Here is an 18499-nt window from a genome sequence, read left to right as displayed (position 1 = left end):
GGCAGCAGCTTCTGTCTTCCGGCTGAAGCTGCCGCCGAATTGCCGCCGCCACGGAAACGCGCGTGCCGCCCTAATGGCACACAGACTGCCCCCGCTGTCCGCGGCGGCAATTCGGCGCGCTGCTTGGGGCGGCAAAAACAGTAGAGCCGGCCCTGTCAAGGTCTGAATGCTTCTTTCCTTTCACCCCAGAGCCAGATCTCTTGTTCAAGTCCTCCTAACGTGCCGCCTTGACTACTGCAATGTCCTCCTCTGACCGCCCACAGACACTGCCCCTGCTTTAGTGTCTGCATTTTGTGTGGACTAAAATCACCTTTCTTATCTGTCAGTTTGATCATGTCATCCATGCTCTTCGAATCCCTTCACTGGCTTTGTGTCTCCTCAAGCCCCTCCCCTCCACTAGTGCTCCAAGCCTATGTGCATGTGTCAGCTTTTCATAAAATCACCACCATGCCTTCTTCCACTCAGCCGTCCATGCATGATGCAAACTCCCTGCGCTCATCTGCAAATCCCTTAGCCTGTCCACATTTACCTCCGATAAACAGTGCCATAGAGCAGCCAAGTAGTATTGCTTTTTGTTAACCCTACATTATTTTTCCATCACTGTTGATGATAAAAAAACACATCTCTGGAGATATAAAAGCAGGCTCAACAGACCGAGAACATCCAGAGCAAGTCATAAACCTGTAGAACATGATGTGCGGAGCAGGCAGTGAACATTTAAAGAGGAACAGAAATCTGCTGAGATTTGAAGTGAGATTTTGCAGGGTAACAATATTCAGATTTCTGGGAGCGATGTTCCTGCTGGGGAAGCTAACCAGTATCTGTCAGAAAACACTGGAGAAGGGAAAGTCTTGCACCAGCAATGGAAAGCCATTAACAAGTACGTCTGTCACACACTTGCAAGTTTTTTTGGCATGCGGTTTTGGATGTGAATTTTTTTGCACATCCAAAAATGTTAAACTGCAGGTGCAAGTGGGAGTGGGCAAACTGGGCAGTCAGCTGTGTAGCTCGGATGTTAAGGGCTTTATTGTACAACTCTCTCACGTTGGTACAAGTGATCCCAGTGACTCCAATGGGGACTATTTGAGTAAGTGCTCTTCCTCGGCACTATTAATACCCAGTAACAATTTTAAATACTGGCTTACAGCAGTAGCATAGCTTAACCTGGTTTCACTGGTATTGGCCTGCAATTTGTGCCCCACAATTGTTTGTACGACCTTACAATTATTACAGGTAAGCAGTTTTTCCCTTTTGTGTTATAAAAAACAAAGCAAGCCCCTATACGGTCTCCTCTGCAGTTGGTTGAATTGAAATCCCAAATGAGTTTAAATGATCATCACAGAGTAGTTTCTTAGCTTTCACGCAAGTTTAAAATAGTATCCGATCCATCTGTAATAAAATCACCTTGATATGACTGTTTAGGGTGTGAAGATTTAACAGTTCATATGAGAAGTTCCTCTTGCAATCTCAGCTGTCACCTTGAATGATGATTGTTTATTGAGGGCATTCTGACTGTTTTTGAAATCATCCATCCGGAAAGGAAATCGATCCATATAAATATTTTAAAAGAGAATAAAACACTTTTTATGTTGTGAAAATTGGATGTCAATTGTTTCTTTCAGGAGTGAAAGAGTCCCATCAGATGAGCATTTTTAAGATAATAGCTTCCATCCTGCACCTAGGAAACTTGGAAATTCAAGCAGAACGAGATGGAGACTCTTGTAGTATATCGGTAAGTTTTTAGCAGGCACAGAAGATATTGTGTGTGCAATTTTGTGTATTAATAAATCTAGCCAAGTTGCCTGTCTCTTGCTACAAAGGATGCCATCAAATATGTTTAGTTAATAACTTAATTTCTATTTATTTTCTCTTGTTTTATTGCTTCTGTAGGCAACTTATCAATAAATCTTATTTCCCTGATGTGTTTGTCTCTTTCCATCTGGGAAATAATACAATCTCACTTGTTTTCACTTGTAAAGCAACATGACTGTGTTTGCTTATTTCCTGGGTTTTTAAAGTACAATGGTTGTCACCCTTAAAAACTGACCAATTGCCCTAGCTAACAAATCTAATGTTACCTCAGTGTTTGCAGCATTCCCTGGAGTAAATATTAGGGAAACAGAGAGAGTATTGCAAATACTGAGGTAACAATACAGAGGTACAAATACTGTGATCCTTACCCCCTACGCAAGGTAAAATTGACAAGTCTTTAAAGGCAACCAGTGTATCAGACTCAATAGTGCTATCTGCAGAATAGTGTTTGGGAATACACGCACCCTATGGGCAATGCTAGTGCTGAATCAGTAGCTGCTGGTGAATAAGAATCCGAAACAATGGGCTAGTGCCTCCTCTGTAAATGTAACTCCACTGACTTCAGTTGACTGGTTTTGGATTTTCCCCAGGCGCAGAATTTGGTCAGTCCTGGTATCTCTCAGCTACTGAGGGGATTTAAAGAAGAATGGAATGGGAGCATCTTTTTATACCTTTTCAGACTGTAATAATTTTCAGTATGTGTCAGAACTCTGGCCTAAACCATTTCCCCATGTTCTTATGGGTTTTGGTTTTTTTTGGTTTCTGGGTTAGATTTGGGATGCATATTGCAGCACAGGCTTTCAGAAATGGTAGTGATTATGGGTGCCATTGTTTATATATTTATTTTTGGGTGCCCAACTTGAAATATCTTTTAAAAGGGCTGAATTTGCTCTCTTAAATTCAGGCCCCTTTAAGGTATTTCCAACTGAATCCAGAATTCATCACTTTTGGAAATGTTGGCCTGTCAGCACAAGTATAAATGCTGGAATAAAGAAATGGTCCTATTGTGCAACTAATTAAATTATCTGGTTTTGGTTGCTGGAGTTCAGAGCTGTGAGAAATGACACTGCCATATATTTGTCATTGAAATGTAGCCATCCAGTACGCAAAGGAGTACAACATAGATAGCAACACAGGGCGGCTATGTACCACATATATTTATTAAAAGAATACTAAAATACTAAAAATACTTGTTGTCCTACCAGTTATCACCATGTCCCATACTGGGTAGCTTATCCTTAATTAAAATATAAGGATGTGCTCTGCGCATATTGCTAGTGTTACCCTGGAAATGCTCAGTGTGCAGTTAGTTGGACACGGGGGGGCAATTTGTTTTAGATATTTGGCAATCTGGGCGCATAAAACTAATCTGCTCCCATAATGCTGAATTCTGTAATGGATTTAGCATTATTTAATTAAATTTAAATGTGACTGCATGAAATAAACTCCGTCCTGGTTATTACTTTTAATCAGCAATCAGAAAAATGTGGGAGAACCAAAAAGCATCCTAGAGGATTTAAAAAAGCATTTTTACCCTCCCCCCCCCCCCCCAAAAAAATTATCTAGCTGAGTATTTTTGTTTTACTTTATTTTGAAGTATGATGTAATGTTAACAAAAGACTGAACAATTTCCCACTCTTACAAGAAGGTGCCTGCAGGCTCACTCACATGTACTGTATGAAACCCAGCAACGGGCCAGGACTTTGTTGGTTTCTGCCACTAGAAACAAATGTGAACTTAAGACTCTTAACTAACTACATTTTAAAAAAATAACGACTGGAAAATAGGTCAACAACAACCACTTAATCTCATATACTTTGGGGGCCTAATTATACCAAGAAATCCCAAGAGTGCTTTGCAAAAGGCATGCTGTAATTTAATAATACAGTTGGCAGTGCCAAGCTAATGATTTAGAGCCTGATCCAAAGCCCGTTGAAGTAAATGTTGGAGTCTTTGCATTCACTTCAATGGGTTCTGGATCAAGCCCTTAACGGTAAAAGGAATCCAAGTTTTTACTTTGATGTAGAAGGAAACAGCAGCAGCATCTCCAGACAGGGAGTTCTGCCCCCAAGTCCCCTTCCCCCCTTCTCCCCCCCCTCAAAATGCCAAATGATTGAAGTACTATCTGGCAGTGGTGGTATATTTAGGGGCTTGTAATAACACAAGGAAGTGCATCTAGAGTAACAGAGCCAGCCATCCTGGTTTTGGTTCTCAATCACTTAATGGGAGTTGAGGTTGCTCAGCAACTCGCAGGATAGTGTCCTTAGAGAGCTGGTTACCTGTTAAGTGTTGCATAGTTTGAGCTTTGTAGAAGGAACAAAACTGAACCATTGTAGATACTCTACTCCTTTTTATTAAGATTGTGTTGCTTAAGGGGGGAGGGATAGCTTAGTGGTTTGAGCATTGGCCTGCTAAACCCAGGGTTGTGAGTTCAATCCTTGAGGGGGCCACTTAGGAATCTGGGGCAAAATCAGTACATGGTCCTGCTAGTGAAGGCAGGGGGCTGGACTTGATGACCTTTCAAGGTCCCTTCCAATTCTAGGAGATGGGATATCTCCATTAATTTATTATTTATTTATTAAGATGCCCAGGGCATAGAGAAGCCATACAGTGTGTGGTTCTGTGGTTGCAAAACGAACAGCGTTGTGTGGAGCTGGGCTCCATTTAATGTACCTTCCCAAAGTCTAGAGAGCTTCAGTTAAATGTTCTCATTTTTATGTCATCTCTGTCAACCACAGTTAAACAAGATAGAATCTCAGATAGAAACCAACTGCTGATTTCATTACAGTATTTTGATCCTGATCCTGGAAATCTAGAATTAAAGTTTCATTCTGAATCAAACTTCTCTCTAGGAATCTACCACCAGGTCATTCATCTTTCCAGTGGTTAACATTATTTCAAGAGATTATCTCATTCTGAATCTATTATAAATAGATAGCCCCTACAAATTAGTTATCCACAGTTAATGGCCAAGTAGGAAATTAACATCATGAAGCCAATCTGAGGTTGGTTAAAATCGTAAATTGCACAATAACTCTAGTATTGCCAATCTCAGTAAGACAGCTTCTGTTCTAAATGGTATTTGTGAGGCAGCAGTTTCAGAAATGGACCTGATTCCTGAGGACTAAAGCTGTTTTGTTTTTTTTCCTCCCCACACTTTCCAATCAGAATAGTAGGCAGCCCTGTAGCTTAGACATGTGGGTGTTTTCTTGTCTCCCAGCCTCAGCTCGTTGAGCTCCTGCTGAATTTATATTTCTCTTTATATCCTAGAAACAGGATGAACACCTGAATAATTTTTGCAGATTGCTTGGAGTGGAGCACAGCCAGATGGAGCACTGGCTGTGCCATCGGAAGCTTGTCACAACAGCTGAGACGTACATCAAGCCCATGTCTGTGCAGCAAGTCGTGAATGCCAGGAATGCGCTGGCCAAGCATATATATGCCCAGCTGTTTAACTGGATTGTGGAGCATATCAACAAAGCCCTGCATACCACTGTCAAGCAGCACTCATTCATTGGAGTTCTGGATATCTATGGGTAGGAAAGGCCTCTGTTTCTTCTGCTGTCTTTAGCTTACCATGTTCCACTTCAGTTAAACATGAGTTTTTAGAAATCTGATCCATGCAAAATCTGTTCCAGAATGGATTGCTAGGGGTGACTGTATTTGCAATACATTGAATGGTAGAAGTTGCATTGAGCAGGATTACTTGTAGCCTGATCCTGCAAAGTGCTGAGCTCCAGGAGCACTGGTGTCATCCTCTGCCTTCCCTAAAGTGCCCAGCCCCTTACAGGATCATGCCGTTATTACTTTCCCCCTCTAAAACAATAAAGACAATGGATCAGGCTTGTAGGGAACTCAGACGTAGTGCAACTCTCTTTATAGTGAAGTAGAATTATGATGACTTGTTTAGAATACCCTGTCAGTGTATTGGGGCTGTTACTGCACAGACACCATGAGTTCTCCTTTCTGTGGGCTCCCGCCTAGGAGGATGACATGGTGTGCTACAATTGGTGACCTGTGCTAAACAAGTAACAAAGTCCTTGCCCCTGAGAGCTTACAGTATGAGGGTACAAGCTGGTACAGTGGAAAGAGAACAAGTACAGAGCATTATGTGTTGTCTGTATTACAAAATTGGAACCCTGCTTCAGATTTCAAAGCCCCCCCCCCCCCCACTCTCTTGCAGACGTGGGTCTGTTTGAATGTTGGACTTTGGTCTGGGCTCATCTCTATTACATGTGGGTATCCAGTAGGTTTTTGTGAAGGAGGAGGGAGAAGGGGCTTTGTGTATATTAAAGTCCTGACTGCTTTCATTGAATTCCAATGTGCATATACTATCTATTAGAGCAGACCTCCATTTAGACCAGTGGTCCCCAAACTTTTGAGGGTTGCACCCCTGTCCATGCCCCCCTCCCAGGGCCGGGAGCATGAACATGGCACAGGGGGCCGGGAGAAGGGGACACACAGAAGTAAGGGGGCTGAGGTTGGGGCCACAGCTGGGGGTGGGTCTGGAGCCGGGAGCAGGGCCAGGGATAGAGCCAGGGCCAGGGCGAGGGCGAGAGCAGAGCTGCAGCCAGGCATGGAGGGGGACGGCAGCCAGGTGTGGCTCCACTCCCTCCCACAGCCTCAACCTTGACTCTGGGCCAGGAACAGAGCCACAACCAGAGGCTGGGAGCAGGGGTGGGACAGGGAATGGATAGGGTTGCCAACCATCCAGGATTGGCCTGGAGTCTCTTGGAAATGGCATCGATCTCCTGGTGACTATTGAAAGCAATCTGGGAGGCTTTAATAGGATATTTTAAGAAAATGACATTACATCATGTTGGGGGGGGGGGAGAATCTCCTGGAATAGCTTCAGTCAGAGTTGGCAACCCTAGGAATGGAGCCACCACCGGGCTGTGGTTGGGGACAGCAGCTGGGCCGCTGGCTGGGTGTGGAGCCACTCTGGGGCTGGGAGCCGGGGCCATGGCTGGCAGCGGGGACGGAGCAGAGTTGGGGGTGGGGTGGGGCTTGGGTTGTGCTTCCTCCTCTCCCTCCATGAGTGCTGGCCTGGGCCCCGCTGTGCCCTCCCAAACGTTCCTCTGCACCCACCTATGGGGGTGGGGCACACAGTTTGAGGATCTCTGACTTAGACTAAAGGATGATCTTGTGACTAAGGTACAAGATGGGAGGTCAAAGAGCTGGATTCTCTTCCTAGCTCTGCTGTTGACTTGCTGGGTGACCTTCAATTAAATTGCTCTGTGCCTCAGCTTGCTTAGCTCTGAAATGTAATACCTGTGTCACAAGGGTGTTGTGAAGCAAGATGGGGTTGCAGTGTCCCTCGGGTTTGGCCCCGTCTCCCTGACTGGACTAAATTTGCGTGAGTGGAGTTGTGACCTGTCTCATTGGGTTGCAATGCCATTCACTCAAATTTGGCCTACTCAGACTACTGTCATCATGATGGCTGGGCCAAACTTGAGTGGTGCTGGGACCCCAGATGTTGCAGTGCCTGGAACAGGGAACCAAGTCCAGCCAGCCCCGTGGGACAGGAGCTGCCACATGACCCTTTGAAACATTCTGGTAACCCAATTTTGGATCCTGACCCACGGGTTGGGTAACCTGGCCTTAGAACTTAGGCCAGGTTTGCCCAGAAGCTCATGTACGAGGATGGGGATTCCCTTTAAACCCAGTGCAGCCTGTGCCACCTTTCATCACCTGCGTTCAAGGGCCAGCAGCAGAGTGACTATAGCAGGAGCTTGATTATTTCCACTTCACTGCTGCAGAACAAGAGCTGGGCAGCCTGCCAGGTCCCCAGAAGATCCAGACCAGTGGAGAGTGGGAGCTTGTTCCATCCCTATCCTTACAGCTAAAGGAAAAGAGGTGGAACAATGGGACTGCCAGCAACCCCCGTAAGAGCTGAAAGGGGCGACAGCTAGCTAATCAGCCATCCCCACCCTGAAGACATCAGGAAGAATGGACCAGGTAGACGGCCACTGGCCCACCTGCATACAACTGTTAGACATAACAGAGAGCTCAGGGTCTCTTGTGAAGAAGTGATTAGTGGAAGGGCAGGGCAAGATGCCAAGCAACAGAGAAAGAAGCCCAACACCAGGCAAAAACCCACCTGATGGCAGGCGTAGTCACAAACTTGGCTTGTCAAATTCTAATGAGTTTAGAACTCAAAAATGATACCCCCATCTAAGCGTATTTTGAGTTCTTTACAGAAAGCTCTCACAATCCTAGTCACTACTCAGTTAATGGAATTGGGGCAGGATTCTCACTTCTGCATAAAGCACCATGGGATTTTTAACATTGTTTTCTCATGGCTGGGACGTCTGTTAAATATCCCATCTGAGAGAAAGCCCCTACCCTCAGCCACCAAGCCCTCCCATCCCCCCAGCCCACAAAAACACAATGCTGAAGCATCAGTGAAGTACTGACTGTGCTGGAAGAGACGCTGCCTACACATTCACTATCAGCACGTCCTGCAGCACCTTCATGATCCTGGAAGGCTCCCATCAAAATTCTGAGCCAGTGTGATCCTGCCTACTTTGGGATCTGACAACAGAGCAGTTTGAAGTGGTGTGGCTGATGGCATAGGGATTTGTTAGCACCGAGGGTGACCCACATGGATACTACACGATCCAGAGAATCCTTGAGGCCAAGAAGCTGCCAGCTGCAGACAGCATAAGCTGAGGAGTGGTTCTAAAGGAGTGTAAGTCAGAGGAGCTTTTAACAAAATATTGTTTCCTGTCCAAGTTGCCTTGATTCCAGAGAGATTCCCTGTGGACTGTAATGTGTCAGAAAAATGTTATTATTGAAGAAGGAGCCATATGGACTGTACCAGGAAAGCGTAGACCAGTCAGTTGACATCAAAGTAAGAAACAGACAAGCACTTGCAGAAATGTAAATAAAAGTTGATTAGAGGGTAATGCCCATGAAATATTAAGTTAGACAAGAAAATCTCCATTACCGTGACACAACCACAAGACCTTTCTGCTGAAGATCACAAAAATGTGTTTCCCCTAAAACACTGAACCAAGATGGCACAGTCTTGCACAAGATTGCAAGATTGCGCAGGTGCTGCTGGCGTAAGAGTTATTAGCTGGGTACAATGGTGTGAGCTGAGACAAAGTAAAATTGTCCCCAGCTCCGATGCCCCTCTACCAGATGGGCATTCCATAAATCCTTCTTTGCTTTTGTGAGTATTTCGTCTAGCTTAATGTGGGGATTGTGGCATTAATAAGTTCTGTATAACCTCTTCCTTCTGAAAGAGTGATGTTGCAAGGTAAAGGACTTGTCTGTGTGTTAGCTTAGCAATCAGCTTCCTTATTCTCCCTCACACATAATCAGGCCTGGGACCTTTTAGGCTGGGATTTTTAGACCTCTTTGACAAGGCTAGCTTTAGCACTTATTAACATTTTTAAAGTGAATTGGTGTATGAATTCAGTGCTAGTGAAAGGTTCTGAATGGATGTCTGTGGAAACCAAAGTCCTACAGAGCATGAGGCTCCCCATGCTGCCCCACCAGCATCAGAGGAAAGAGATTATTTTACTGATTCCATTAAGAAATGATTGCATAGGGTTCTGCCCTTAAATGTTCACAGGGAAAACCAGCATAAGGCTGTGCACCCCACCAGAGAGTAAATGGCAGTTCCTCTCCTGCTAAAACAGTGTTATCATCAGAATTGCCTGGTGCGCTAAGGACTGGACTTGGAGCTCCCAGCACTGACTCCTGATGGAGCCTTGAACAAGTAACTTAAACTCTATCAGTTTCCCTACCTGTAAAATGAGAGATAATACTGACCTATCTCATAGGGAGTTGATGATTATTTAGCTAATGGTTATAAGTCTTTGAAGATAAACGTACTATATAAAAGGTAAGAATTCACAACTTTATTATTATAACACAGCGTATGTGGTTCTTATCACCTTGAATCTTGCTTAAGGTTACATTGTACTAAAAGGTATATATAGTTATAGACTACATTGTATCTTGGAATATATTTAAGATGTTCGGCCAAATCCTGGACGTTATCCCTATGGGAGATGGGTGTTTGCTCTTTGTACCTTTATCACGAACCCATGATTTTTTGATACTGAAATGTTGTTTGTAAAGGAACAAAAATGTGTCCTTGAAGGATTTACTTATTATCCAATGTTATAGCTGAGGCTGATAGCACTGCCTGTTACTAAGGTTGCCTAATATTGCCCATTATAAGGCCCTGGTTTTCAGTCCTTTAACCACCTGGGCTAAACTTTTCTGTGCCAGAGTCTGCCTCAGGGTGAATTTATTTATTTATTTATTTATTTATTTTGAAAATTTCAGCCAAAACAATTCAGCCATTTCTGAAAACAAAACTGAAGAGAAATTCGTTGTTTTGCCCATGTTAAAAAATTCTGCCCATGCTGGGCATGCTCCAGCCTTGACTGAACAGATTTCCCTGTAATTGCATCTCTGGTCTGCAGCAGTGTGGGCTAGGTCTGGGCACCTGAACTGCAAGACCAGGAGCCTCTCCTGTGCTCTCAGTGTCTCCCCTGCTGGCACCCAGGCAGTGTGGAGGAGGAAACTGCGTGATTTGAATACAATGGGGATAAGAGCTGCAGGATGGGGAACAGAGATGGTCTGGGAGTGGGTGGGAAGGGAGAATAGGGTGGGAGGAGAGAGGGAGATTGGGCTGGCGAGGCAAGGATTCTGGGACTTGGAGGAAGAACCTGAGGTTGGACAAGAAGCCTGGGGAGGGAGATTGGGGCCAGGGAATGGGGGTGGGAGAGGAGTGGGGCAACTAGAGGGCAGGCTGGGGTAGAGAGACAGATAGGAGGACGAGCTGGGGCAGAGGGAGAACTGTGAATTGCTGGGCAAGGGGACTGGTAGTAGGGATGGAGACTGGAGGGGTGAAACTGACTTGCTGAGCAAGAAGACTGGGTTTGGACTGAGAAACCGTAGGAGTTGAGTGTGGATGGCAAGAAGAAATATCTAGAAAACATGACCTACCAGGCAAGATTGAAAAAGCTGGGTTTGTGTAGTCTGGAAAAGAGAAGACTGAGGGGAGACATAAGTCTTCAAGCATGTATATAAAGAGGAGGGTGATAAATTGTTCTCTTTATCCACTGAGGACAGGCCAAGAAGTAATGGGCTTAAATTGCAACAAGGGAAATTTAGGTTAGACATGAGGGGAAAAACTGTCAGGGTAGTTAAACATTGGAACAAATTACCAAAAATATCCAACATATACTGTTCCTCAGCTCCCCATATTTAAAGTGAGGGTAATACCCCCTCATCTCAGAGGTGTGAAAATAATTCATTCATATTTGTCCAGTACTCCAATACTGTAGTGGTGAGCACTGTAGAAAATCCCATGAGGAAATTAACAGTTCTGTCTTCAGAGCAGAGTTTGAGTAGTGTGCAGTAAATAAGGCCTGGGGCCACACATTGAACCGTGAGGATAAAACAAAATATTGAATAGCTGCTCATTAATTAAACACCATCCAGTCTGTGCCCTAAATATGGTAGGGGTCTTGTGGAAAAAATAGTATGTGATCAAGTCATAGGTGCCAACTCTGGGGGTGCTCCAGGGCTGGAGTACCCATGGAAAAAAACTAGGGGGTGCTCAGCACCCACCGGCAGCCAGCTCCCCCATTCTCCCAGTGCCTCTCCCCCACTGGCAGCCCCGCTAATCAACTTCTCCCCCTCCCAGGAGGTGCTGGGAGGGAGAGGCAGGAGTGGGGAGGGGACAGAAAGAGGCATTGTAAAAGAAGGATTATCTAAATACAGCATTTATTGTTTTGGCCAGGCAGGTAACTGGTGTGCAGTACCTTTCCATAATGTATTTTGTAATCCTCCATGAAATTACCGTGGTCTATTGTTCTTTGTTTTGTCTTTTAAAGCAGTGGGGACACAACATTTGATTCATATGTAAATAGTGGGACACTTACTACCAGAAGTCTTGAAACTCAAAGTAAGGCCTGACACTTTGTTGTTAACTCCTGCTTTTGTGCTGCTTTCTCCCACTCACAGAACCAGTTACCTGTTTGTTTTTGGTTTCTAGTGCTGGTGAAAGGTCTGGTATTTACAGCCTTGCTGAGGACCTCTGTTTCTCCTCAGAACAAGTACAGCATGCACAGAGACAACTTAGGCTTCGCCTGCCTCAGCCCTGACCAAGTGATGCCACCTCTAGGGATAAGCCAAAAGTTTGGTCTTCATGGCCTACTCAGTCCCTCATGCCTGAGTCTGTCTGTCAGCAATAAGGGCAGTGATGATGGGGAGTGGGGTTGTGATCATCTCCTTGCTAAACTGAAAAAAAAAAATTCCCTAAACCTTTCTGTAATTCAGACTCCTGAGTCAGCAAAGGTAACTCTAGATGGGAGTCAAGACAGTGAGTTAGAGCTGCCTATATCTGCTCAAGTCTGAGACCCAAAATTGTTCTTGAGCATCCTAGGAGCGTAATTCTCCTTCTTATAAGGGAGTTAATGATGCCAGATCCTGATTCACTGGCAGACGTGGGGATAGTTGGTTTTATTTCTTTACTATTTGCAATATGAAAAGATACAAAAATGTACAGATGAGCATGAGACTGGTCCAACACTCCATACTTAAGATATAGGGTGACCATATGTCTCGATTTTATAGGGACAGCCCCAATTTTTGGGTCTTTTTCTTATAGAGGCTCCTATTACCCACCACCCCGTCCTGATTTTTCACACTTGCTGTCTGGTCACCCTATTAAGATATGAACTTCTGGGTGGGTTTTGTCATGAGAAAGTTGTAGAATTAAACCTTAATTTTGTTTTGGTAAGTATCAAAAGAGATCCCCATTCTTGGGGCCAAATTCTCAGCTGGTGTAAACTGATGCAGCATGAGAACTTGGCCTTTGGACACTGAAATGTTCCAGAGATGTCTCCAAAAACTCAGTAAACAAGAGACAAGCATGTAACAATTAGGAAAAATGGGGAAGCACAATGGTAGCACAGATATATATAATGCAACAGGCAAGGAATGTGTAAGTTACAAAACAGAGGGAAAGGGAGGCAGAAATACCACATAAAACAAATGTGTAACACAGTTGTACTAATTTAAACAGAGAGACAGACTGAGGAGGAGGAGGGTGAGAAATCAGGGAAAGAGAGTCTCATATCCCAGGTCACAACCGTCAATCGGCCAAATCTGGATTAATTCTGCTATGCTGAGTCCATCCAAGCAATGTGTATTATTCTATAAGTGACATTACACACTAAGCTGCTGTTTTCTGTCTGTAGGCTGAGAGCAACAGGAGGAAGGTTGCGACTCCCCTGTAACAATTGCCATTATTTACAGTTGTGAGAGTTACTGTGTCCAGTGGACTAGTTAAAAGCTGCCTCGGTATTACTCTGGCTCCCCCTCCTTGCCACCCTGCCCAATCCATTCAATTTATCATCCTGTCTGCTTTTTATTTATTGGTTGAATTGTCAGTCCCCTGTAGCAGATAGGAAGGTATGGGGGAAGGTTTCCTATTTTTATTTTTTGCACCAAGGTTTAGTGAATGCAATGAAATTAATTGAAACAAAAGAGCCATTTGTTTGCTTTTCCCATTAGGAGATCATCCTAGCACAAGGTATCTTTCAAGAGCAAGACCTCCTAGTCAGAACACATACAGAGCAGACAAAACAAACCGCTCCATCAATTAGCAAATATCAGTGAAACTGTTTCCTTAATTAGCAAGTTCACATAAATTGCCTTTGAGTTGATCCTCAGCTTGACGGATAGCAAAGAAAAATGCTTTAAGGTAGGGTTTTCCTTTTCATGTGACTGAGCCTTCGCCACCAGGAATATTTGATAAATCAAAAACTCCCTTCCCATTTTTTAATTTGTCTCCTGGATCTTGGGAAAATAAATGAATTCAGCTTGGTAAAAACACACATTTATGTGTCTGGCTTCAGTGCTGAAAATGCATGCTGAGGATTGGAGGCATGATACCACTGCTGCATTCACAGGTTCTTTTGATAGACAGCTTGTTGTGACTAGATATACAGCTGCTCGCCTAGTCCTGGCAGTCTTTCAGAGGGGATTCACAGATCATATCCTAGGTTTCTGAAGTACAAAAACAGTGGTCCACTCTGATATCATTCTCTTCCTCTTTCATTCATTTGCAATATACTTTTCTATCTACCACTCTTCCATGTGCCTTCCCTCCCTCATTAAATCTGTTTTAATTAAATCTCTCTTCGGCTCATTGCTCAACGTGATTGCCAAGTTGCTGGAATTTGTATTTTTATGGAGTTCCAAAAGACTAGTGTCCATTAGTATCTAGAGGATTTAGGTTATCATGCTTAAAAGAGGAGTTCCAAAGACTCCTATTAAAAGTACTGCAGTAGGATATTTTTCACAGAGCTCATTACACCTGGGAACTCAAGTGAATGCAGTGGTCAAAGAAGTGGGATCGAAATCAAACAGAAACACATCATAAGTTCTTCAAGGGCAAATTATAGTCAGCAATATTTTAATGGTGACATGTAAACGGCTTTCAGTTCCAAGTGCCAAGGAAATTTGCTGTACTAAATATTTCAGAGATTGATTTCACTGATATAGCATGAGGAATTGAATTCCTCAGTTTAGAAACTGTTGTGCTGACATCTGTCATGAATAATAACATCGTTGATCTGTTGTTTAGGAGGTGGGGGAGGAAACCTTATAACCCTGGTAACTCTATTTGATGAGAAGAATGCTGACAAATGTATTAAACTGCCTCCTAACGACAGAGTTTTGTTAATCAGCCTGAGAATGTTGGATTTCCTTAAAGGCAATTCTGTTACAAAATGTAAAAGCTACAGCCTATCTAACCTCATTCATTTTCAGATGACTGGAGTTAAGTCATTACATTTGATGGTCTGGGAATTGTTACCTGATAATATTCAAGAAATTGGGAAATTATGAACTAATTTTGGGCTGTATCAAATAATGAGACTCTAGAGAGTGGAGTATTACAGTAAGCCTTAAAAATGACAAAGAGAAGATATTTAAACCCTTTTTCTTTATGGTGCAGTAAGAACATTCTGTCAGTGAACACCGTTCCCATTATCTGACCAATTGCCTTGCTGTGCCTTTTTCTTTACAGTAGGCTTATATTAATTAAATTTAAGAAGTAGGCACTGCCACTTGCTTCTTCCCTCAAAGAATAATTTAAGTTATCTGCGGATGTCAGTCTTTTTTTCGTAGACTTTGCTTTAGAAATACTTATTCACACCATTAACACCCGGTGATACCCTGCGGAATCTAGAAAAATGCTTACAGTATACAGCAACTGGTGTATAAGTACAGTTATCCAGTTTCATTACAAGTAGTATTTAACTTCTGACTTGTTTCACTGGTTTGTAACGGCCTGATTGCAATTTAAGTTATAGTGAAAGGACCAAACTCTCTGCTTGCATCGCTCTATTGAAGTCAGTGGAGTTATGCCAGCAGAATTTAACCCAGTGTTGCCATCGCAGTGGGTTCAGTCCTGCTCCCCCTGAAGTCCGTGGCAAAATTTCCATTGGCTTCAAGAGGAGTAGGAAGGATCGGACTCCGATGCCGTTCTTCAGTATGGAGCTCTTTCAGACCCCTCCCCTGCAGAGGGCTCTCAGGCAAAGGAAACAGAGCTGGGTATGGGGAGGCGGTGCAAAGGGCACGCACCTCCTGTGTGGATTCTCACTGTGAATGAGCTCCCCCTGCAGAACCTGGGGCACTGATGGGTTTGTGGAAGGGCAGAGATTCAGGATCCATAGCTATGCAGTTGCGTGTTTTTCCCCCTTGGCCCAGGGATCTTCTTACGTAGAGGGCATAGTCCTGCGTCTTGAGTATTGTTGTACTGACCGGGGCAGCATTTTTCCATCTGAATCTAACCCCAAAGTCTGTTTCGAGATCATAACGCCAGGGAAGGAGAGGACCTCTAAGGCCTTAGAGCCCATCCTACAATGAATATTAGAACGAAGATTATAATAATCCCTTCCAAATTCCATTCACAAATATATATTTTATCATAATTCTTCAGTAGCTGATAGCTGAGCAGTCTTCTTCACAGTGAAGTTGTGTAGCCTTATTATTTAATACTTTTGTGCCCCAAGTGATTGATAGCCTTCCTATCTCAGATGGGGATATAATAGCACTATACGAAGTGTTACAAGCTGTACTGGTATTGAACATCTGAGTAGTGCCTAATGAGTGAATCCTTTCCAGTCCCTTAAATTCTGGTATGCGGAGATGCACGTCTTGTGGACTAACATATTTGTGGAGTTGGGAAAGAGGGAATCTGGGGACTCTGATGGGTAACTGATGTTCTCTAGCGTAGCATGTGGATGATAACATCATTACAGAGTTAAGTAGATTTCAGAGGAAGCAACACTTACACTGATTTATTCATTGCTCTACAGGTTTGAAACTTTTGAAGTGAATAGCTTTGAACAGTTTTGTATCAACTATGCCAACGAAAAACTCCAACAGCAGTTCAACTCGGTAAGGTCAGCTTGAAAATGTTTCATAAGATTAATAGAAAACTTTGGATAAAAGCCTGGCCACATTTCCCTGTGCCAGGCTTCCACTTAGACAAACTTGTCTCCACTCTGGCCAACTCTCACTAGTAACATGAATTCGGCAGTTATAACATAATCCACACTGGGCAGCAATCTTGCAGTAGAACTGTACTATGTATTCATTGCTAGAGGTGAGTTTTGCTTGGTTTTGGTTTTGTTATAAATCTCTTAGCAGGTTTGTAAACAATTTATTCCAACCTGGATCCGCTGATGTTTCTGAATGGTTTGTATGTGAAACCATTGAGAAAACTGGTTTTTGCATAATTTCAACCCCAAGCCAAGCTAAACCTGGCTGTTCTGAATCTGTTTCAGGATTTAAAGAGAATTCAGGAGTGGAAACCTCTAAGAGGCTGACCTAACCTGCTGCGAACTGAAACTACTTCATGTTGTATGCTTGTATTATACACATTCTAACACAATTTGTAGTGTTTGTCTTGGGATGTGAATAGATAGATGGAATTCAATATCTACATTGCGTAGACATAAAAATGTCAAACTTTACACAATTAAGGGTCTGATTCCAATTTCATTGAAGTCCATGGGAATTTTGCCATTGACTTCAGTAGGAGCAAGATTTGATCCTAATTTTGGATAAAGTGGATCTACAAGAGAATTTGTTAAATTTGAGGAACTAAATTCTGTGGGGCAGTCCTGGTACTTTAAAACTGTTCTGTACATATAGTGATGCACAGTTGCAATATATGTAAAGCATCATACTATATATCAATGCTTCTTTAAGAAATGAAGAGGAAAGTGATGGGTTTAATTTGCACAATACACAACTGTTTTAATACGTATAACTGTTGCTTCTAAAGCAAATACATTCAAATTCAGTGATGGCATGTTTGAAGAGGTTTTAAAAGCCACCTTTGAAGGAAAACAATGCATCTGAGCCAGACCTTTTTTTCTCTCGTGGTTAGAATATCTTAGAAATGATCAAAGGAATTTTAACCTCTTGGAAATCAGTCTGAGAAACTTCAGCCTGTGGGGGAACTTTTTTTCCAGAAAGTTGTGTGTATGAAAACAGGAATCCATATTGAAAATGTCTTCTGAATCACAGCTGTGATGTTGATAACTCTTTTAGGAAAATCAACTCAGTCTCCCACTTGTGTGGAAGTGTGCTCAGATACTTTGATGGTGTGCACCAATATAAGAACCTAGATAGGTAAACGTCTAGGGTATTCTAGTTCACTGTATAATTTACCTGTCATGGCATATGAAAATGAGGAATCATTAGGGGAGGAGGCAGAGATCTTGAGTAATGTATAAGCTATATTATGCTCCCCTGATAGGATACCTCTCTCACTTATCTGCAGGGACCATTTGAATAATTTTCCAGTGCTATATATAAAGAAAATATCCCCACCCAAGTGCTTTACAATGGTAGACTTTGAGATCCTTAGTCTGTACATGGGACCAACAAATAGCAGAGTTTTTAGTTACACTGCACACTATCTGCAGCTGAAAATTCTAGCACTTCTCGGCCATGTACAGGAAAACTCTACACTTCTAATAATTGCAATAGGTAAGTGGGACGAGGGAAGTTTAATTATTAAAAAGGTAACAGTTCAGTAAAATTTTTCTGTCTTTTCTGATCACAGCATGTATTTAAGCTGGAGCAAGAAGAGTATATGAAGGAACAAATCCCTTGGACTCTTATAGATTTTTATGACAATCAGCCCTGCATAGACCTTATAGAAGCCAAACTTGGTATCTTGGACCTATTGGATGAAGAGTGTAAGGTAAAGAAAAACACTGATGTCATCACTGCCATTTTTATCATTCTCAGAGTAACTTTAGCAGGCTAGTCATGCTGCATTCAGTGTGATGGGTCCCCAAACCAGCACTCTCCAGAAGCAGGAGGGGGCCAATAAAACAGTCCTTGTCCAAAACGAACTGCAATCTGGCGATCTTGTTGAATTCATCACTGCTCCTGGGTTCTCAGGTAGTGGCAGTAGCCTATAGTATTTCTTATCTAATGCATCTGACTAGGAGGCTATGACCACTCCTCTCAGATGCAGAATTTGCAGTAGTCATCCCCTTCTTTGTGACCTCTACACTAGGTAAGGCTATTGCAATGTGCTTTACTTCTGGCTACAGTTGAAGACCACAGGTAAACATCATCTGATGCAGAAGGTTGCTGCCCACTTCCTAAATTGGGCAGACCA

The 18499-nt window shown here is 43.1% G+C and overlaps 1 protein-coding gene across 1 annotated transcript in view; it reads left to right on the top strand.

The window, feature by feature from the left end:
* The window catches only part of MYO5B (myosin VB), a 379086-nt gene that overhangs the window by 216286 nt on the left and 144301 nt on the right, over nt 1-18499 (top strand). Inside the window, exons 9-12 of the mRNA XM_026649314.2 lie at nt 1623-1732; nt 5083-5348; nt 16173-16254; nt 17933-18073. Of these exons, the coding sequence (XP_026505099.1) occupies nt 1623-1732; nt 5083-5348; nt 16173-16254; nt 17933-18073 (599 nt within the window). The remainder of the gene's footprint in view (nt 1-1622; nt 1733-5082; nt 5349-16172; nt 16255-17932; nt 18074-18499) is intronic.

Source organism: Terrapene carolina, unplaced genomic scaffold (genome assembly GCF_002925995.2).
Source record: "Terrapene carolina triunguis isolate 2854851 unplaced genomic scaffold, T_m_triunguis-2.0 Scaffold69, whole genome shotgun sequence".
Lineage (NCBI taxonomy): Eukaryota > Metazoa > Chordata > Testudines > Emydidae > Terrapene > Terrapene triunguis.
The sequence above is the reverse complement of the archived record's forward strand: the minus strand, read 5'-3'. Positions and strand labels throughout refer to the sequence as shown.